Here is a 19,483-nt window from a genome sequence, read left to right as displayed (position 1 = left end):
TAAATAAAAGTATTCAAATCAATCATAGGTACATTCAAGTTTAGCATTTATTTTGATACCAAAGTCAGAATCTTCTTCTTCTTCATCATCTTCAAGAGCTGGTAATTCAATTACGTCTTTGAAACTGCGACATTCACGTAATATTCCAACATCGCCACGGCATAAAATAATACGAAAGTTTCTATCGTAACCAGCATACCACTCTTTCCAATAATTGTACATTTTTTCAGCACCAATATCTTCTATCAATTCATTACATTTTTTTCTCAAACTAAATTAAAACTCAATAGTATGAAATTATTTTTAATTACAGCATTATAAAAAAAAAAAAAAACTTACTTTTCTTCCCAAAGTTGATTATTGGTGGACTCAATGAGAATAGACCCTGGATAATTTTCACCAATGAAACGATCACCATTGATTTCACGTAGTCGATAACTGAAAAAAATTTTATTAGTAAAATAATAGATAAAAAAATAAATATGTATTAGTTGATTTACCGTATAAATGATTCATCGCATATTATACTGAGAAGAACATGAATATCTGTGACATTAAGCCATTGGTCGGGTGGCATATTATCATGCAGATCCATTAATGTTTTATTAATCTGTATAATTGATAAAATTTCACACGGAATTGTTAAACCATTAATAACATAAATATACATTAATTGAGCAATACATAAAAAGAAAAAGAATAAACTATTTAAATTATGCGTCTACAGAATAATGCACAATATTTGCATTAAAAATGAATAAATTGAACAGAGCAATGACCTTATCGGCTATTGCGAGGCACAAGCCACATCGAACACACGCCGATGAAAATGGAACATCCTCAGCATCATTACTTTGAGTGTAAATTATTTTTTGAACTATTCCAAATCTCAATAACCCGCAATTTTCATCACAACAGATGTGGTCTTGGTGATTTTTTTCATTTTTTCCAGCAGGAATATCGACTGATTTTTCTAGTATATTATCATCTTCAACAGCTTTTGATTTACACTTTAATTCTTCGTACGCTCTTGATTGATTGGCTAAATTATTTTTTATACCGATTGACTCTACTTGTATACAAAAAAGCAATAAAAATAAATAAATATACATTTTAATAAACAACTATAAATGTAAATAAATAAAAAAAAAAGACAATCATTACTCGACGGTTTTCTAAATCATAACTTTTTTTAATAACTAAAATTATTATCTAGTTATTAGTTTCACAACTGCAATAGTTAATAAAACAAAATTCTTATTGCTTATAATTACAAAATATGTAATTTAAATTTATTAAATGCTAATTACAGGATATTTTACAATAAAAACAAGAAAAAGACAAACATTGCAACGAAAACTAAATCAAACTGACTTATTTTTTCCGTTGCATTTTGTTAAGTTCACCCTGCTGTGTAGCAGCCTCACCGAAAATTTCTCTAACTTTACGTTTACGCTCTTGATCACTCTTAATCTGGTCCTTTATTTGGACCTTAGCTAAGAACGCAGCATCCCTCTTGAGTTCTCTTATAGCACCCTTTGTTTCTTTCTTTAATTTTAGAGCCAATTTCTCCTGTTCTGCTTTGTCTTCTCTCGAAGATTTGGCTTTGAATCTCTTTACATCGGATCTGTAAATAAATAAATAAAAAAAAAAAAAAAGAAAAAATAAATAAATAAATAAGCATGTTTAAATAAATGAATAAAAAATAAAATAAATAAAATTGTACGTACACTAATGTAACAAGTGGCTTCAAAAATTTAAACGGCTTGGGTCTCTTTTTTTCGAAGACTAAGTAATTCAGTTCATTATTCGCCAGTGATTTCAAATCATCAGAAACTTTCTGAACATGTTTTTTAACAGACTTTGGATAATTGTTCCATGGATTAGTTCCAATATCCAATAATTCAATAATAGGTTTAAAAATAATGTAAGCAATGTCTATTTCTTCCAGCTGGCTCTTGAATTCACTTATTAAATTTATTGTTGTTATAAAAACACGTACTCTGTAGTCATCATCGGATTGTCTAGTCGCTAAATCATTTACCTTCATATGTGCACCATTGACATCTAATTCTAAATCTTTTTGGCTCTTTTCGAGTATCAATAAATTCGATAATTCACCAGTTTGTTTGAATGGCGAAAATATTTTGGGTATACTTAGAGGCTTGATTGTCGCCAAAAATACAACTCCTCTCAAAAAATTAATCGCAGCAGGCAGGAACCTTTTGCTAAGCAATGTAAACTCTAATATAAGAGTAACGATAAAAAGACCCTTTGAAATATCTATGGCAGTTTTAACTTTACACCTTGTTAATATTTCCGACATAAAAAGAAAACAAGGTGTGACAATAGCATGATGAAAATCTGAGGTTGTAAACAGCAATGATATCACTTTAAACAAAATTAATGTATCCAACTTTGGGTATATTTTTTCCTTTTCTTTAAATTCTTGGAATTTTTCTTTTAAAACAACTTTGACACATGAGCCAGCATGTTTTGAATTAAATTGAGCTAAATCGTAAAGATACGGAACCAGTCTATCGCAAATCTGGAAACACCGTACTACATCTTCTGAATCCTTAACTCGCGCAATGTCCATCAAATATTGTAGCAAAAACTCGAAAACATTTGCCAATTTTTCACGATTATTTTCACCCAAAGAAATGTGATTACACTTGATAATTCGCTCTAGAATAACTGACTGATGATCAGGACTTTGAGCTCGTAATAACTTGTTTAGTTCTTCGTAGCTTTCAGGTGCTGGATAAGTATGAGGTAATTCTTGGCGAACCTTTTCCATCAATTTTTCTCGTGTGACGTCTTTTTTTACTTCATTTGTACTACTATTTAATTTGTTCGCTAGTAATTCTTGAGCTTCTCCATCCGTGATTTTTTCTACTTTGCCATTAGATTTATCTAATGATTTGTTCAATTTAGGAGGTATTTTTTCTTTTTCCTCTTCTTCTTCTTCATCTTCACTAGAAGAGTCAGATGCTTTTAAGTCAGACAAATCATCTTCTTCGTCCTCATCATCATCATCATCATTATCATCATCATCACCATCATCGTCGTCGTCATCGTCATCATCGTCAACAGTTTCATTAACTTTACTTTTTTTATCATCTTCAGGCATTGATTTAAAGAAACTATCAACAATTTGACCATCTTTATCATAAGCCAACATGTCAGAAGTAATATCTTCTATTTCAAAACCATCATCGTTGTCATCAACAGATCTATGATTATTACCCTCAGATTCATAATCAGCGAATCCTTGCATACGCTCCAGTCGATCTCGCTCCAAAGCTTCCAATTTTTCTCTCTCTTGTCTAACAATTTCATCTTGATTCTTTAAGCGATCAGAAGGATTTCCTCGGCTCTCAAATCTCAATTCCTGGACAGTTCTATCAAAATCATCTGGTCTGGGCTTATTCACTCGCTCTTCATCAGTCTTTTTAGAAGCAGCTAAAAGAGGTAAAAGATCTTTCCACTGTGAATTCAATTGTTCAGTCTGTGAACGATTCTGTTCACTTATTCTTTGTTTCTCAGCTTTACGTTTTTTCGACTCATTAACCAATTGGGAGATTAAATCTGACCGGGAGATTGACTCCCCAGATCTTGACAGCATTCCACCACCAAAATGAGCTTCATTGACAAATTTTTTGTTCAAATATCCCTTTGTATTACGACCGTCATCATCATCGTCATCGTCATCACTCCTTGGGTCTTCAAACTTCTCAATTTCTTCCAAAGTCTGACCTCTGTGAGTCAACACCTCATCATCATTGAGATTAAAAATATTCTTTTTCTGTAATTTTAGTTTTTCAGCAGTAAATCTCGCCATCGCTTTGTCTTCTTGACTCATTCCACGATCACGTTCTCCGATACGACTATCAATAGTTAAATTAGTCTTATCTTTTTGTTGAAATTCTATAAGTAAAGTATGTTTACGTTTATTTATAGCCTTTGATCTTGCTACACCAGGTAATCCTCGATCGGATTTTAATTTTTTTCCCAAAACCTTGTGCTTATCTCTGTTGATGTGAACTTCAAATGGATTAATTTTTTTCTTATTTTGAATGTCCTTCATTTTTTTCTTTGACGCCAACTCGGCCATATTTTTCTTCTTATTTTTAGTCTTAGCCATTTTTAATCAACTGAAAAAAATCATTAATTAAATTTTTTGTATAGTTATCTCCAAATGTTTATCACTATTGAAATAAACAATATCAATAATTATTTTTAAATTCAAATTTTCCGATAAAAAACAATAAATTATATGTATAAATCATTTTCTCAATGCAAGTCATGAATAAATAAAAAGTTATTTATAATATTTATTTATTTAATTTATAATAACAAATGAAAAAAACATAACCTACAAAGTAAATGATAATCCTATGTAAAAAAATTGTATTATTTATTATACTTACATTGAAAAAAGTACTTTCAACCCAAAGAAGTAATAAATAAAATATTTATAATTAGTGATTCTTTATAATTAACTTAAATCACCACGTGTTTGATTTAAAAACAAAACAATAACTAATGACCTGCCATGTGACATTCCGCCATCTGAAATGGACTTTAACTGAAACTATACATGTTTATATCCATACATCTTTTGCTATAAGATTATCGATAACTACTTTATCGATACTTTCTTTCTATTTTTTTCTTACTCATTACTACTTAAAAATTGTTGAATGATTTATAAAAAATTAAAAAGCTTACAAGTCTAATTTTTTAATTCAAAGATTTTATAACTTCTTAATAAATTTACGGTCAATTTATTTCTCAACTTATAAAACGTTTAACCCTTCGTTGGTCGCGCGATGAGCAAATTGCCGTCTAACAACTACTCAACCTATAGAGACTCACTATAGTGCGAGCGAGAAACTAAAAAAAGCGCGATCAACGAAGGGTTAATGATTGCTCTACTCTAGTTCAAGTTCGCTTAATTAAAAATTATTTGGGATTAATGATCTTAAAATAGCCGAGTATTGTGCATGTATCGTGCAATGTCTGGGTGTTCATGGTTTAGCACCCAAGAATAATAAAAATAAAAAAAAAAGTTAATACTTCAAATATATATTATAGAATAGAATACACATTGTCAGATAATATTAATGATGAAAATCTAATGTATTTTATAATTATTCAAATACGATAAAGCTCATATCCAAAATTATTAATAAAAAATACTGCACTAAAATTGTTTATAAGTAAAGGCCTTCTGGTGAACCTTCTTTCTTCTTATAAAGAACATTTTCTTTGGATTTTTTAAAGTCTTCATTGGTAATTTTCATACGACGCTCACGAAGCGCCATTAAACCAGCCTCAGTACATATTGCTTTGATATCAGCTCCTGATAGATCCTCTTTAGACATAATGAGGTCATTGAGATTGACATCTGGTGCTAAGGTCATCTTGCTGGTGTGGATGTTGAAAATGCGTCTCTTAGTGTTCTCATCAGGAAGCGTGAATTCTATTTTGCGGTCAATACGACCTGGACGGATTAAAGCTGGATCCAGAGATTCAATTCTGTTAGTTGCCATAATTACTTTAACATCCCCACGGCTATCGAATCCTAAAATAATTAATAAAGTTATTTAACGATTATAATCAAGTATAAATAATATTTAAATATTACCATCAAGTTGATTCAATAACTCCAACATAGTTCTTTGAATTTCTCTTTCACCACCGCTGTTACTGTCATATCGCTTGGTCCCCACAGCATCTATTTCATCAATGAAGACAATCGACGGTGCATGTTCTTCTGCTACCCTGAAGAGCTCACGAACGAGTTTGGGACCATCTCCAAGGTATTTTTGAATCAGTTCAGAGCCAACGACACGTAAAAAAGTTGCAGAGGTTTGATTTGCCACAGCCTTGGCTAGTAAAGTCTTTCCAGTTCCAGGTTCGCCGTATAAAATTACACCTTTTGGTGGTTTAATACCCATTTCTTCATAATATTCTGGATGGGTCAACGGTAACTCCACTGATTCCTTGATCTCTCGAATTTGTTCTTCTAGACCTGTCAATAAAAATAATTATTTTATTTTGTTTCATACTAGCTAGTTACAAAATTTTAAAAATCACTTTTGAGAAGTTAAAATTTTATAAATTCAAATTTTCATAGGAGAAACTTAAAAAATTACCTCCAATGTCAGCATAAGTCTCTGGAGGTGCATTTTGCAACTTCATAACTGTAACCATCGGGTCTGTGGTGTCATCTAGGACACCAACAACTGAATGATTTCTGTGATTCAGCAGAACGTGACATCCAGGTTCCAGTTGATTTTTGTCCACAAAAGAAAGAATTGATATATAGTATTTAGAACCCAAAGAAGTTGATACAATCGCATGATTGTCATCGATCACCTCTTCCAATGTTCCAACATTCATCGGTGATCCTCTTAAAATCTCAACTTTAGATAAATCTTCTTCATCTTTTTCTTCAGTAGGCTTCAATCTCTCCTGGTTCTTTATAAATTCTTCTTCCATCAGCAAATAATCCTTTATTCTATCCAACTTTAATAACTTCAACTTGCATCTAGTATGAGGTTTAACTTGAGGTAATTTCACAGCAGTGTCTGGGCCTTTTGGACGGCGACGTTTTAGGTTACCAACTCGCGTTGGGATTGGTGGTTCATACTTTTTCTTTTTATCATTACCATCCTTTTTTTTACGCCCGCCACCAGTACCTGAATGATTCTGACCCTGAAAAAAAAATTATCATTATAATCAACATTTATTACATATATACGTTATACCTAGACAGACACATATTTTGAGTTCCAAAATGTCATACTCATCATTATATTTATAGTTACCAAACTATACTTTCTTACATCTTGTTATTTTATCAAAATTTACTTATTATTTTAAAATCAGAGTTATGTAAGAATAAGTCTAACTGTTTAATTATAAAATTTAATTATAAAATAAAAAAAATATATTTACCATCTTTATTTGGTCTTATGGAGCTACAACAAAATCGCAAGTCACTGGTGAGATGAAAGGAAAATGTTTTCCACGGTTGAATTAAATATAAAAAAAATATTTCTACAGATAATTATATAAGTTGTTGATACTCTGAAACAAAAAGTAACAATTTCGACATTTATAATGTTTTTTTTATAATAAATAAATTGATTCTATTATTTATAATCTCCTTACCTACGCGATGACGAAGAATAGGTTCGTTAACTGTACACAAATCTTTTGTACACGTGAGTTATATTTTTGAAAACAGTAATGCAACTGCCATCTTTAATGCATTTCTGACAGAATATATCGATGTGTACTCTATCGATAATCGTTTCCAACAAGCGATAATTTTACGGATGGCAAATCGAAAATCGATTATTTTTATTATTTTTACCGGCAATCTGTTCATCATGCATTTTTGCGTTTAAACTAAAAATCATCTCTAGAATTTTTATATTCATAAATATTATATTTTCAAATTTATACTGTAATAATGATTAATTTATGAATTACAAATTTATTTCATAGAAAATGAACATTTCATTCGACATGCGTAGTATATTTAAGTAAGTATACATAATTCTACCTATAGACGTCTGTTTTCACGAACTGTTGATTCCGCTGATGATATTCGAAGTTGGGCGTCGCCGAATGTAATGTACGAGTGAGAGTTCATCGTGGTTATTTTTATTTTATTTACTATAAAAATTATATAATAAAAAAAAAAAAAAAAGTATTGACAATTTATCAACTACGAACAAATAATTATAATACTCCAAATTGTTGTCAAAAATTAAGCTGTAATAAAACTCGTGGTAAACATTACTCATACACTTGTTCAATTTGTTTCAAAAAGTTTATAATAAACAATAAATATGGGACGAAGTACACAGTTGATTATTTTATCACTAATGGTACTTTTTATTCACGAAGGTAAATATTAAAATGTTTTAGTAAGAAAATATAATTGCATTATTTTAAATTAACATAAATTTTTTATCAGGTTTGGCAATAAAATGTTGGGAGTGCAGATCAGATTCTGATCCCAAGTGTGCTGATCCTTTTGATAACTCAACAGTCCCAATAGCAGATTGTTCTGAAAAACGTGAATTGAGTCATTTGAAAGGTGTTAAATCAACAATGTGTCGTAAAATCCGACAAAAAGGTCAGTAAAAGGATCAAAAGTTCAAGAGGTTATCAATTTTATTTAATTTTTATCAATTTATAAATTTTTTATAGTCAATGGAGTTTGGAAATACATAAGAAGTTGTGCATACTTGGGAGAACCCGGTATAGGTGGTGATGAAAGATTTTGTTTGATGAGAACAGGATCTTACAACATATTTATGGAATATTGTACGTGCAATAGTAAAGATGGATGTAATGCGGGTACATCTATCCACAGCTCTTGGATCGTTTCATTAATTGCTGGTTTATTGACGCTAGGATACTATTTAACAGCTAAGTGATCAAAATTAATTGTTAATAATCATCAGTACAGTAATAAGTTCTACTGATCAAGCCCAAGTTTGCTCCAAATGAATTTAATCTAAAAAGAACAAAAAAAGCTAAGTAGTTAATAACGTGTGCCTTAATTGTGATTTATCACGTCCAGAGTTTTTTATACTGTATTTTATATATAATATTTTGCGTTATCATGATCAAAAAAAATACTTACGCATATAATTACTGTCTTCGATCTGAAGTTATGAGTAGATATACTTTTTATATCTCATACTCATAGAGTACAAATATGAGAATCTTCAAACGAGATATATTTATCATCTCATTATTAATAAATATTGTTATATTGTAAATTCCGTCCAATTGCAAAGTAAGTTAAACTAATTTAGTTGATAAGGGCCAATAATTTTTTAAATTTTTTATATTGTCCGTCTTATTGAAAATATAAGCTAACTTAATTTAAAGTAATAAATTTTATAATTTTTTACATATGTATTCATAAAAATGTGAATATAAATTAGAACAAATTTTTAGAGTATCAATGTTTTTTACTCAATTTTATACAATAAAATAAAAATAATAGTAAATTCTTAATTATTATTACACTTAAATTGAATAAAAAAAAATTTATATAGGTGCGTATGTAATCTATTGCAATACAAAAATTAATTTATAAATAAAAACATTTTATTTTATATTATAATAAAATAATCACTGACTTTGCATAAAACTAAAGCGCTTTAAAATAAATTTAGTAATTTTTTAAATACAATTGTAAAAAAATAATTATTAATATTTGTATATTTTAGTTTCTTAAATTAAAATAAATATTTAATACAAAATCTCATTTGTTATGTTTGTATTGTTTAATGGCACTCTAACGATTGTCGAGTAGCATGTGTGCATTGACGTATAGTACTTTCTTTTATATATAGAATACGTCTATGTCAATTATGTGACACACCCGTATCGTAGTAATAACTCGAATGATTCATAGGATCACTATTACACCAGGGACTTTGTAATAAATTCTTTTACTTATTACTAATAACCATTAAACATCAGACACCAACCGTAACATCTTTATCGAAAAAGATAAAATCTCTTTACTTGTCAATATATTTACTTAACAACAATATATTTAAATATTGCAAGAAAAGTTTAAATAATTCTCTGTTATTGCATCTCGTGAGTCATGAGAGCAACAAGTGAGTAGAAGCTGCTTGGAATTTTAACGGACGGTTATACTGGCTACTGGTTTCTTATGTACATATTAAAACTAATAATCCATTTGATAAAGGTATAATTTAAAATAAAAAAAATTTACAATTTTTATTCAGACTCTCTCAATGGACTTATTCAAAGACTTGCCATTTAGTGACAACATTTCCTGGTTTAGCCATAGCTTGCTTCCATTGTTCGCTATATGTTCCACCCACATCCGGACCAATAACAAAATGTCCTATTGTCGTTTTTTTACCTAAAAAATTTCAGAGTTAAAACAATTGAATATTTTAATATTACATTTAAATAAAAAAAAAAATAAAAAATAAATTTACCCATTTTATTTTTAGAGACAAATTTAACAACAAAACTGACATCTTTCAATGCACCTTCATAGGGATTTTCAGCGATAACTTGTGCTTGATCCTGCGCAAATTTCATTGATACACATGGATTAAATCGATCACTTTTCCAAAAATGAGTCACTCTGCCACCATCAACAACAGACATTTTTATATACAACTGGCCTTTAAGCGACTCTTGTTCATGCATTGTTTGAAGTGAACATCTCAATCGTGATAAGCTTAATATCAATCGACCTTCACTAACATCTTTTTTATCACTTTTTTCTTGTACTAGAATCATTTCTACTTGTCCTTTTTTACTTTCTCGCTATTGGGAAAAAAATAAATGATTAAAGTTTAACTCTAAATTTCAGATTTTAGTTTCAAAATTTCTCTACTTACCCTATCTTCAGCACCAGATATTCCGCTGGCAATAGGTCTGAGTGGTTTCCAAAGATCCCCAGTAGACACATCATCCGAATGTTTAGCCTTGGGTGGTTTAGTAACAAAGTTCTTAACATCTAATGAAATGGTGGTAGCTCCAACAGTTCGTCTCTTGTCAATACTTTTCTTTTCAACAACCAGCTCCTTTTCCTTTTCTTTATCGGAACTTTTACTGAATAATTGACCCAGTAGTTTATTAGATTTCGACTCCTGAGACCCAGACGTCGTAGATCCGTCTTTCTTCTTTCCGTCCTTCTTACCATCTTTACTTCCTTCCTTTGAATTTTCCTTCTCTGCTTCTTTCTTATCAGTCGCGATCAGCGGTTTGTCTTCAAGAATCGCATAAAGCGTCGCTATTATAAGTTTAGATCCATCTAGAAACTCTTCAGTGACTTTTGACTTGCCAAATTTTATTTTAGTTTCTTTTCTCAAGTGAAACGTGAACTCTTCATTCCACTGCGGCCAAGATTCGTTTTTCGAGGTCGTCTCAAATTTTTCCTTGCCTGGGAAGAATTTAACCTGCAAAGAATTTATAAAGAATCAGTAATTATATTCACAAATAAAAAAAAATTCACATTAATCATTATAATAAATTAAAATAATTTTACCTTTACAACATAACTGTTGACTCTTGTAAATCCAAAATTCTGTGGCAAATGTCTTGCACCAAGAACAGTAACCCTCAATGTTTTATCATACGGTGAGTGAACAATCCTGATACCTATTTCAGGCTCTAAAGTAGTAGTACGATCCAGCGGAGTCGTTACACTCTTTAGACTACTGTCAAGAAAACTCTTAATCTTCGCAATTGCCATTGTCGTTTTGTTTTGCCTTAACTGATCTATGTATTGTATATATATTTATGTATACAATTACAGTACTTGCAGTTGTCTTACACGTTGACAATTAGACTTGGTATCGCTATCGTAACTCTTATCACCAATCGTGATAACATTCATCGACGTAAACGTCAACTGAAAATTCAAATCATCAACATTAATAAGATTCTTCACTCAAATTTACAGCTTTTGATTTTTAATTATAATTTTTTAGTAGCTTTTATCATCATAGTTATTATATAATTATTTCTATTGAAAACAAAATTAGCAAGTAATAAATGCGTTAGAGGTATGATAGGCGTGGTCTTAATCAACATTGTTACTTCATCGATCATCAAACTAACTAGATCAAATTCTCCAATATACAAGTTGCAGTCACTTAACTTATTTGACATTTTAGTTTGTTTAATATTTGACAATGAAAATCAACTAAATTTATTATGTAATTCAATGAATTATTTATATCGCTATACATTCAATCGATTTAATTAGCAGGTATGTTATTATCTCGCAACACGTTGATCAATATGATTAAACTTATGCAAAAAATTTTTTTATTTAAATATGAAAATCGACAGTATAAAAATAATTTTAATTTAAAATTACAAAAGTGCAAAAACTATGTACGTCATAAAATTATCCTGTGTAATAACAGTAATGAGAAAAAAAAAAATTCCCGCGTTATTATAGTTGTAGTTACGTGCACTTAGATAATAAATAAAATACAAGTTCACATAGGCAAACTTGCACTGCTGGTGTCGTCGACTAGATACAAGTTCATTCCATTAATATTTAATAACAAAAAAAATTACCAACTTAAACCGTTACTTGGCCATCAATGTTACATATCGATCAAAACAGTATATAAATAACTAACTACTAACTAATAAACTTCAAACGTGTCTTGGTAATTAATTAAAATGCTGTTATCTCTAATATTTTTAAACTATGTCATTAAGTAATAATAATAATAATTTATTTTTAATTTATCAACTATTATTTAAAAAATTAAAATACCTGAATTAAGAAGAAAGAAAATTCGGATTACGGAGAAGTTTGTGCAGCCTCCAAAAATAATTGCATGAACCTGTCAGACGCGTAAACTGTTCACTGAATCATATCACAAAAGCAAGTAATTTCATGAGTTAATTTTGAAGATGAATAATTATAGTTTTAAGTATAAGGAATTCAAATAAGTAAATAAACAAACAAACTCAACTGTACAATTGGATCTGGCAAGTGATCTAATACATATGAAGATAAAAACTAAAGTGAGTTGCCTTTATATGATATAAGAAGCAACCGTAACCGGCAACTGAAACTCATCGCGAGCTCGACATAATAAAACGGTACCAGCAGCAACAGCAGAAGCAACTACGATTATGGAGGGGAAGGGGAACAACCACAAACAACCAGCTCTCCCTACTTAATACATGTCTATATACGTACTCTATTCCACTTTGTCCAAAAAATCCTCAAATTCTTAATAAACTCTCATGGAATAGATATAACAATCTAAATTTATATTACAAATTCATGTAAATTTACTTGATCGTAATTTGGAGTTTTGACGTCTTGACTATATTTATATACATATATATGAGTAGGTATGTCTATATGATTACCGAGTACTACAAGGTCAAACTCGATTTATAGAATGGTCAGAAACATATATTATGTATATTTATATCTATCTATGTACTGATTGAATGGACTTGGATTAATCTCTGAGTAACGCTTTTAAAAATATCATCAAAAATTAAGACATGTTTTTCTTCTTTTATTTACCCAATTAATCTAGTAAGACTTAATTTAATTATTTTTATAAGTAATTAGAAAGAAGAATGATGCGCAAATAAAAAAATCGATTTACAATTTTTATACGACGCAAAAGAATGCAAAGATGCTTGCATTGCATTTTAATAATCAAGTTTTGCAATAATATAAATATGTTTATTTTATTAAATAATTATAATTATTTAAGCATTGTAATAATAAAATTTTAGGTGTTTTCTTAAATATTTAGTCTTGTAAAAAATGACTTTTATTTTATGTTTTACTTAAAAATAAGTATGAGTAAATTTATAATTTCCTGTAAGTGAGCTTCCGGGTTACGCTATTATTATGTTAAAATAGCGACTTATTATAGTCTAGCAATTTTGATTTCCTCAACGATGTCATTGAACGCAACTGATCTTCTCGCAGATGAAACTGGATTTGAACTATTTCTGAAAAATATAAAATTTATTGAGCATTGTATACCTATTGTTAATTAATTAATTAAATTTATCTATAAATAAAAACAAAAGTTTAGCCAATATAACAATAGCTGAATATAATTATTGTGGATCGTGCGTGATGATATGCAAGGATTTATCACGCATATATACACCATGACCTTCTTTCCTACTATTTAATTTGTATATGGTTAGGCAACAACGTAAGATAAATAGAATAAAAACATTTGATCATCACCACGCGCTTAGATTTTAGATTCTTATAAAACTACCTGTTAAGGTAACTCCTTTGTTATTTTTTAAACCCGATAAACGTGAGAACGATCAAGTTTAATTATACTTAACTACTACTGTAATTATTTGCAAAAAGAAAATAAATAATTTACCTTTCAACTTCCACCATATCTTCATTTTTTTCTTGAATGCCATTTACTTTCTCCGTCACTACAGATGTACTTCGTCTGAATAAATGAGATAAAAATTATATAATACTTAATTAAAAATTTAAATTAACTATTCTATTGTTCTACCTCTTGTAAATGATGATCATAACAATCAACGCGATCGTAACTACGGCCAACAAAACTCCTAGAACAATTAAAGCTGTAGAGTCGGTACTATCATCATTACTAGACTCTATTTTAGGTGATACTGTTGTGGATATTGAAGAATTTTTATATGTTGATCTTCCGGGAAGAGAAATATGCAAAACTGTAATATCATCGACTCCCGGTTTTGTCGCCTATAAATTGAATAATAATTATTGCTTTTGAAATATTTATAAAATTAATTAAATATGTACTTACATTAAGTATCAATAAAACAAAACTTTCATTGAAAAATCTGCTGGGAGGATTTATCAATTGTAATTGTATTGATCCATTTGAATGTGTAATCAAGTGAAAATTTTCTTGATATTCTATTAAGAGGATTTTCTTTTTTTTTATTTATAAATTATACTAGTTATTGGCTTTTATTAATAAGTTGATTAATAAAATTTACCATTTGATTCTTCCTGAAGATAATATTTAACAGAATCATCAGCACCGGCGCTCAATAAAATATCACCTTGTTGAAATGTAAATATTGTTCCATTAGCCACTTCAGGCGTCAGATCACTGTAATCCGCAATGTAAATTGGTTTTGCGAATCGCAAAATAGAATTATCTTTATCAACTATTATCGTCACTGGCGCAGAAACTGTTCTGGGATTACTTCCTGTATCCTAAAAAAAAATTTATCAATAACATTTGATAAAAGTAGCGATAAAAAGTTAATAATTAAGTATAAAAATTACTCGAGCGTAAACTTTGAATGAGAAGTCGTTTTTAAAATTAATAGCAGTTGTAGTGATTAATGAAGCACGATGTAATTTAGTATCAACTGAGTCAGTTGCTAACCAGGACGCAGAAAATCCTTGACTATTGATGTCAGATTCATTTACAAAAAACGTTATATTATTGTTAGTCAAATCGACATCTCTAGCTGAAATTCCGTAGAGAAGATGCAGAGGAAAGTTCTTCGGTAAGGGCATCGATACTTTATAACTGTATGGCGCATTTACAAACTGCGGATCATGATTATTTGTGTCTATTATACGTAAGATTATTTCCTGGAATACCATTAATGATCAATTAATATTTTTTCTATAATGAGATATTCATTTATTTATAAATAATTACCAGGGTCGTTGATGTTCCTCCATTACAGTTGAATGTTACGTAGATACTGTTAGAATCTTTAGTCTAGTTGAAAAATGATAATAATTTTTTATATTAATTAAAAATTGATCATTTCAATGATACAATTTAATATTTGGAACTTTAATTTAAGTTTATCAATTAATAAAAAAAATGATTAATAATTTTTATTTAGTTAGAATAAAGCATACTCCCATTTGAAGGAATAGGTACTAATCCAAACTATTTATGTATTGACTTTTCAAGTGGAGCAAAAATTTTTTTGGTAATATTTTGTGGAATTTAAGTTGACAATTATTAGTTTTTGACTTCTTGTAATATAAAATTTTCCAAATAATCTAAATCTTTTAGTGGCGCTTGAGTTAATTTAATTATGAAAAATGAATTAATTTCATTGATTACCTCATACTTTTCATACTCTTCAAAAATATCAGCTAAAACTACTTGAAACTGATTGTTTTGAAAAGATGGTGTCATAAAAAAATATCCTTTAGTAGATGAAGTTACTTGGTTCATAATGGAACTTACATCAGTTGTACTATAACTTAACAATATAAGTCCAGGGCTAGTAGTATCTTGAATCGGATCTAATACGATTCCATATTTGATTTCGTCTGGTGATACTTCAGTTCCGTTTGGCCGTTTAAAAGAACATTCTGGTGATTAGAAAGAAGAAGAAGAATATTATAAATAAACTTGAATTAAGTAACATTATTTGATAAAAAAATAAATTTTTTTTTTATTTTATAATAAATGTGCCAAGACTTACTTTGGCCATAGGCTGAAGCGATTAACAAAAAAACACAAAATTTGAAGTTAATGCACATTATGACGTTATTCTAGTGCTACTGCGAGGGATAAAGATAAATGTAATACTTATTGCAAATTCTTATCACGATGACTAAGAGATAAGGGATCGTAGTAATAGCTCTTGATTAATATTAAAAATATAAATATTGTTAACCAGTATATTAATCTCTCCTTGAATGGATTTAGTTGTTAGTGGGAAACTGTACTTGTTGTTTAAAAAAAACAACATTTAAAACTGACCACTTAAATATTTTTAAAAGCTTTTATAATTATTCCTTTTTTCAACGTTTTATTATCATTATTATGATTTAGATATTGTTGAATAAGTTTTTTATTTCAAGTATTACCGGATGAGAGCGTATTTGTTTATTTTAGTTCCTCAGTTTAAATATTTAAAAAACCGCTTTATTTTTTAAACCGATAAGAAAGTTCCTGGAATAACTGATAATCGGTAAGAAGAATGTTCTTTTTTAAATTATTGGCAATTGACGCGAAAGAGGGCTCTCAATTCGTTTATATACACTGTCATGACAAAAAAAGATACACAATGAAATCAAGACTTTACACGCACTTACAAAACTACAAAATATTTTATTTGTTTTTATAATAATATAAAAACTTGTTAAATATTATTTACAAAAATAAAGTTTGACTAATGATCTATTTTGACTCTCCCTAAAAAATAACATCAAATGTTTAATTCGTTTAAGTGCAGTTTTACTAAAAGTGAGTTTAATTGTGAATCTTCAATAAAGAGATTGTGACGATTATTTATTACTCATCTAGAAGTAACGAGACAACAAAAGTAACCGATTATGGCTTTTACAAACGTTTTGTTGATAAGTCAAGTTGCCGGATATGTCGTCGCTTCAATACTGTCATTATGTATTATTGTACCTATGAGTCTCCATCAGGATGAATTCAAGTAATCTATTCTTCTTACTATTATAATTTAAAAAAAAAAATTATTTAATTATCTTATGATAATAATAATTTCAATTTTTTTTTTAGAGGACATTGTCTTCTTTTTTCAACTGGAGTTTGGCAAGAAACAGATGGACAATTAGTTGTCAGCTGGGGATCACAAATTTATTGCAACTATACGATATTCGTAGGATTAATCCTTCTGATTACGTCTTTGGTACAAATATACAGACTCTCAATGCTGATGTATCATGGAGAAGATAGTTCGTTTCTGTCAGCTTTTGTGGATGTAGTCAGCTCAATATTCCTAGCAACTGTGACTCTGATAGCTGCGACGTTTATAACTCTCGGCTTCATGACATGGTGCCAATGCATGTCCAAGAGATTTCCATCTTGTGATCTAGCAGCTGGCAATGATATTGATAAAAATGACGGTATTAATACATCTGGATTTTATATTGAACTAGGTGTCGCACAATTTGGAGCCTGGAGCAGTCTTTCTATTTGGGTTGGTCTTTCAGTTTTCGCTGTTCTTAAATTACTCAAGTATCATCAGCTTGAAAACATGAAAGTTTCCATGTTTAGAGAAAGACAAAGATTGATAGAAGGTGCAGGTATCAGCCAACCATACGAAATTAATTGATTATTTTAATTTTTTTATAAATTATTTTAATTTTAAATTCATTTCAAAAATACTATTTGATAATAATTCTCATTATTGTACGTGGTATATTCATAAGTTTGTAGACGAACATGACAACTGTAGTATTACACCAAAACTTACTACGTTTTAATTTCAGTTTCATTTAAAAATTTTACCAATAAATAATTTGTAATTATAATTCACTTTGAATATCAATTAATAATTAATGCATAATATTTGATTTATTCAGTTATAACAATCATTTTGGTGAAATGTATTTTTTTTCTACACACATCTATGAATATACCATTACTTATTTATTAATATAGATCTATTATTTAATAATAATAATATATAATATTATTATTACATATATTCTTGAAAAATTTGATATTATAATACAGACATAAATATTATTTATAAATGAATTTAATATTTCATATTATAGTCACTATAAAAACAAAAAGTTTTTTTTCCAATTGATATATTTTTTATTCCAAAGAATAAAAATACAATAAAAATTTTTATTGTATGAAATTTATGTGCTTGCGTTATTAATAATACAATGTATTACATACTACAAAAGTGTATAACTTGTAGCCAGTATTAGATTTGTTAGATTTTATATTCAAAAAATTACGACGATAAAAGTAATGTACATATCATAAAAAATTATTCATCAATAATTTAAAAAACTTTTTAACTAAATTCTGTATATAAGTTTAAACAAAGAAGAAAACTAATTGATCGTTTAACTACACTAAAAGTATAAATAAAAATATATTTTGTTTTATATAAATACAAATTTTTATTAGTTGAATAAATATTATAAATAACGTATTAAATAAAATAAAATTGATAAATTATTCATGATGTCTATGGTATAGATTTAAAGGGTGGTTTACAAACACCAAGAGAATTTCTCCGACTTCCTGGAGAACACGTTAGTTGTGGTACATTTACAATAACAAATGGCGCAAGATCAGTTGATATACATTGAATTTCAAAAGTAGTTTCATTAACGCCAAGTACTCCATCAGGTGCGCAAGGACCTCCTTTAGTTTTAAGATAGTAACAAACACCATTATAACTAACCAAACCGTCTTCACCACACGGATTAACTTGGCATCGTGGTACAACTTCATCTGAAGGTAGTACGACATATTCGCCTTTGCTACATGGACCTTGTCTGTAAGCTTCATAACACGAATGACTTAATGGAAAGTAGAGAAATCTTGGTCTACAATCACAGATCCAGATACTTTTATTACCGGCTCCTGGATACAGTAACATATTGTCTGGACATGTGTCCGGAATAAAAACTGGTATTCGCTCCGTCAACTATTACATTTTACAAAAAAAATAATTAGATATTTATATATATTTACCGATTCTTAAATTTTTATTAAAATTAAAAACTCACCGTTGTTATATTTCCACTAATATATGACGTCTCCTCATCAGTTGGAAAAAGAATATCTTGAGAATTGCACATTACAAACATTAAAATACTTGATAAGTAAATCCACATCATCTTTTAAAAAGGCAGATGTTGTTTGATCGGATGAGTCTTATGTTATTAAATGATCTGCTACCGTGAACTCGATCTAGACTGACGAAAGACTGGTTTTCCCTTCCTATTATTAGATTGCCGATGGGACTCTCCAAATAAGAAAAATATACTCATATTTTCATGGAGGAGATTTATTCTGTACTTAGTCGCTATGAATTCAGTTTTTTTTATTAATATTTAAATTGAAAAATAAAGAGATTAGCTATAATCTTCACTTAAAAGTTTCAAGGCTAACTAGCATAAAAATTGAAAGGATTATCAATTAAATTAAATGCTAAGGTTAAC

The 19,483-nt window shown here is 29.0% G+C and overlaps 8 protein-coding genes across 8 annotated transcripts; 2 read left to right on the top strand and 6 right to left on the bottom strand.

Moving 5' to 3' along the window:
• Window positions 1-18: 18 nt before the first annotated feature.
• Window positions 19-1,074, bottom strand: LOC123265361. Its single transcript, XM_044729089.1, has 3 exons — window positions 501-1,074; window positions 340-438; window positions 19-271 (listed from the first exon to the last, which is right to left on the bottom strand). Exons 1-3 carry the CDS (start codon window positions 668-670, stop codon window positions 19-21), a joined length of 522 nt encoding a protein of 173 aa, XP_044585024.1. The 5' UTR covers window positions 671-1,074.
• A 189-nt stretch (window positions 1,075-1,263) lies between these two features.
• Window positions 1,264-4,166, bottom strand: LOC123263746 (nucleolar protein 14 homolog). The gene is made up of 2 exons (XM_044726725.1): window positions 1,731-4,166; window positions 1,264-1,627 (listed from the first exon to the last, which is right to left on the bottom strand). Exons 1-2 carry the CDS (start codon window positions 4,145-4,147, stop codon window positions 1,375-1,377), a joined length of 2,670 nt encoding a protein of 889 aa, XP_044582660.1. The 5' UTR covers window positions 4,148-4,166; the 3' UTR covers window positions 1,264-1,374.
• A 960-nt stretch (window positions 4,167-5,126) lies between these two features.
• LOC123263768 (26S proteasome regulatory subunit 4-like) lies at window positions 5,127-7,295 on the bottom strand. The gene is made up of 5 exons (XM_044726742.1): window positions 7,186-7,295; window positions 6,970-7,101; window positions 6,165-6,726; window positions 5,654-6,040; window positions 5,127-5,590 (listed from the first exon to the last, which is right to left on the bottom strand). The coding sequence occupies exons 2-5, from the start codon at window positions 6,970-6,972 to the stop codon at window positions 5,220-5,222; spliced, it is 1,323 nt and encodes a 440-aa protein (XP_044582677.1). The 5' UTR covers window positions 6,973-7,101; window positions 7,186-7,295; the 3' UTR covers window positions 5,127-5,219.
• Window positions 7,296-7,608: 313 nt separating this feature from the next.
• LOC123263805 lies at window positions 7,609-8,915 on the top strand. Its single transcript, XM_044726787.1, has 3 exons — window positions 7,609-7,929; window positions 8,000-8,161; window positions 8,236-8,915. Exons 1-3 carry the CDS (start codon window positions 7,872-7,874, stop codon window positions 8,463-8,465), a joined length of 450 nt encoding a protein of 149 aa, XP_044582722.1. The 5' UTR covers window positions 7,609-7,871; the 3' UTR covers window positions 8,466-8,915.
• Window positions 8,916-9,746: 831 nt separating this feature from the next.
• On the bottom strand, window positions 9,747-12,661 carry LOC123263780. Its single transcript, XM_044726752.1, has 6 exons — window positions 12,531-12,661; window positions 12,329-12,421; window positions 11,081-11,446; window positions 10,431-10,991; window positions 10,020-10,356; window positions 9,747-9,940 (listed from the first exon to the last, which is right to left on the bottom strand). Exons 3-6 carry the CDS (start codon window positions 11,285-11,287, stop codon window positions 9,816-9,818), a joined length of 1,230 nt encoding a protein of 409 aa, XP_044582687.1. The 5' UTR covers window positions 11,288-11,446; window positions 12,329-12,421; window positions 12,531-12,661; the 3' UTR covers window positions 9,747-9,815.
• Window positions 12,662-13,265: 604 nt separating this feature from the next.
• Window positions 13,266-16,291, bottom strand: LOC123263757. Its single transcript, XM_044726734.1, has 9 exons — window positions 16,018-16,291; window positions 15,651-15,904; window positions 15,231-15,293; window positions 14,846-15,160; window positions 14,551-14,773; window positions 14,355-14,467; window positions 14,079-14,290; window positions 13,935-14,009; window positions 13,266-13,539 (listed from the first exon to the last, which is right to left on the bottom strand). The coding sequence occupies exons 1-9, from the start codon at window positions 16,073-16,075 to the stop codon at window positions 13,455-13,457; spliced, it is 1,398 nt and encodes a 465-aa protein (XP_044582669.1). The 5' UTR covers window positions 16,076-16,291; the 3' UTR covers window positions 13,266-13,454.
• A 304-nt stretch (window positions 16,292-16,595) lies between these two features.
• On the top strand, window positions 16,596-17,933 carry LOC123263788 (transmembrane protein 179). The gene is made up of 2 exons (XM_044726761.1): window positions 16,596-16,983; window positions 17,070-17,933. The coding sequence occupies exons 1-2, from the start codon at window positions 16,874-16,876 to the stop codon at window positions 17,623-17,625; spliced, it is 666 nt and encodes a 221-aa protein (XP_044582696.1). The 5' UTR covers window positions 16,596-16,873; the 3' UTR covers window positions 17,626-17,933.
• Window positions 17,934-18,427: 494 nt separating this feature from the next.
• LOC123263799 lies at window positions 18,428-19,367 on the bottom strand. Its single transcript, XM_044726773.1, has 2 exons — window positions 19,049-19,367; window positions 18,428-18,966 (listed from the first exon to the last, which is right to left on the bottom strand). The coding sequence occupies exons 1-2, from the start codon at window positions 19,157-19,159 to the stop codon at window positions 18,502-18,504; spliced, it is 576 nt and encodes a 191-aa protein (XP_044582708.1). The 5' UTR covers window positions 19,160-19,367; the 3' UTR covers window positions 18,428-18,501.
• Between the last annotated feature and the right edge of the window lie 116 nt (window positions 19,368-19,483).

This window comes from Cotesia glomerata, linkage group LG1 (genome assembly GCF_020080835.1).
Source record: "Cotesia glomerata isolate CgM1 linkage group LG1, MPM_Cglom_v2.3, whole genome shotgun sequence".
NCBI lineage: Eukaryota > Metazoa > Arthropoda > Insecta > Hymenoptera > Braconidae > Cotesia > Cotesia glomerata.
The sequence above is the reverse complement of the archived record's forward strand: the minus strand, read 5'-3'. Positions and strand labels throughout refer to the sequence as shown.

Bases quoted from the DNA above. Each gene is read 5' to 3' on its own strand.
- LOC123263746 (XM_044726725.1), bottom strand. From the start codon at position 4,147: ATGGCTAAGACTAAAAATAAGAAGAAAAATATGGCCGAGTTGGCGTCA. The intron at 1,628-1,730 runs GTACGTACAATT...ATTTATTTACAG, and splicing joins AAGCCACTTGTTACATTAGT to ATCCGATGTAAAGAGATTCA.
- LOC123263805 (XM_044726787.1), top strand. From the start codon at position 7,872: ATGGGACGAAGTACACAGTTGATTATTTTATCACTAATGGTACTTTTT. The intron at 7,930-7,999 runs GTAAATATTAAA...ATTTTTTATCAG, and splicing joins GGTACTTTTTATTCACGAAG to GTTTGGCAATAAAATGTTGG. The intron at 8,162-8,235 runs GTCAGTAAAAGG...AATTTTTTATAG, and splicing joins TCGTAAAATCCGACAAAAAG to TCAATGGAGTTTGGAAATAC.
- LOC123263757 (XM_044726734.1), bottom strand. From the start codon at position 16,075: ATGTGCATTAACTTCAAATTTTGTGTTTTTTTGTTAATCGCTTCAGCC. The intron at 15,905-16,017 runs GTAAGTCTTGGC...TCTAATCACCAG, and splicing joins CGCTTCAGCCTATGGCCAAA to AATGTTCTTTTAAACGGCCA. The intron at 14,010-14,078 runs GTAGAACAATAG...TCATTTATTCAG, and splicing joins ATGATCATCATTTACAAGAG to ACGAAGTACATCTGTAGTGA.
- LOC123263788 (XM_044726761.1), top strand. From the start codon at position 16,874: ATGGCTTTTACAAACGTTTTGTTGATAAGTCAAGTTGCCGGATATGTC. The intron at 16,984-17,069 runs GTAATCTATTCT...TTTTTTTTTTAG, and splicing joins CTCCATCAGGATGAATTCAA to AGGACATTGTCTTCTTTTTT.
- LOC123263799 (XM_044726773.1), bottom strand. From the start codon at position 19,159: ATGATGTGGATTTACTTATCAAGTATTTTAATGTTTGTAATGTGCAAT. The intron at 18,967-19,048 runs GTGAGTTTTTAA...AAAATGTAATAG, and splicing joins TTAGTGGAAATATAACAACG to TTGACGGAGCGAATACCAGT.
- LOC123265361 (XM_044729089.1), bottom strand. From the start codon at position 670: ATGTATATTTATGTTATTAATGGTTTAACAATTCCGTGTGAAATTTTA. The intron at 439-500 runs GTAAATCAACTA...AATTTTTTTCAG, and splicing joins TGCGATGAATCATTTATACG to TTATCGACTACGTGAAATCA. The intron at 272-339 runs GTAAGTTTTTTT...GTTTTAATTTAG, and splicing joins AATCAACTTTGGGAAGAAAA to TTTGAGAAAAAAATGTAATG.
- LOC123263768 (XM_044726742.1), bottom strand. The intron at 6,041-6,164 runs GTAATTTTTTAA...TTTTATTGACAG, and splicing joins GACTTATGCTGACATTGGAG to GTCTAGAAGAACAAATTCGA. The intron at 5,591-5,653 runs GTAATATTTAAA...TAATTATTTTAG, and splicing joins GTTATTGAATCAACTTGATG to GATTCGATAGCCGTGGGGAT.
- LOC123263780 (XM_044726752.1), bottom strand. From the start codon at position 11,287: ATGGCAATTGCGAAGATTAAGAGTTTTCTTGACAGTAGTCTAAAGAGT. The intron at 10,357-10,430 runs GTAAGTAGAGAA...TTTTCCCAATAG, and splicing joins TATCTGGTGCTGAAGATAGG to CGAGAAAGTAAAAAAGGACA. The intron at 9,941-10,019 runs GTAAATTTATTT...GAAATTTTTTAG, and splicing joins TGTCTCTAAAAATAAAATGG to GTAAAAAAACGACAATAGGA.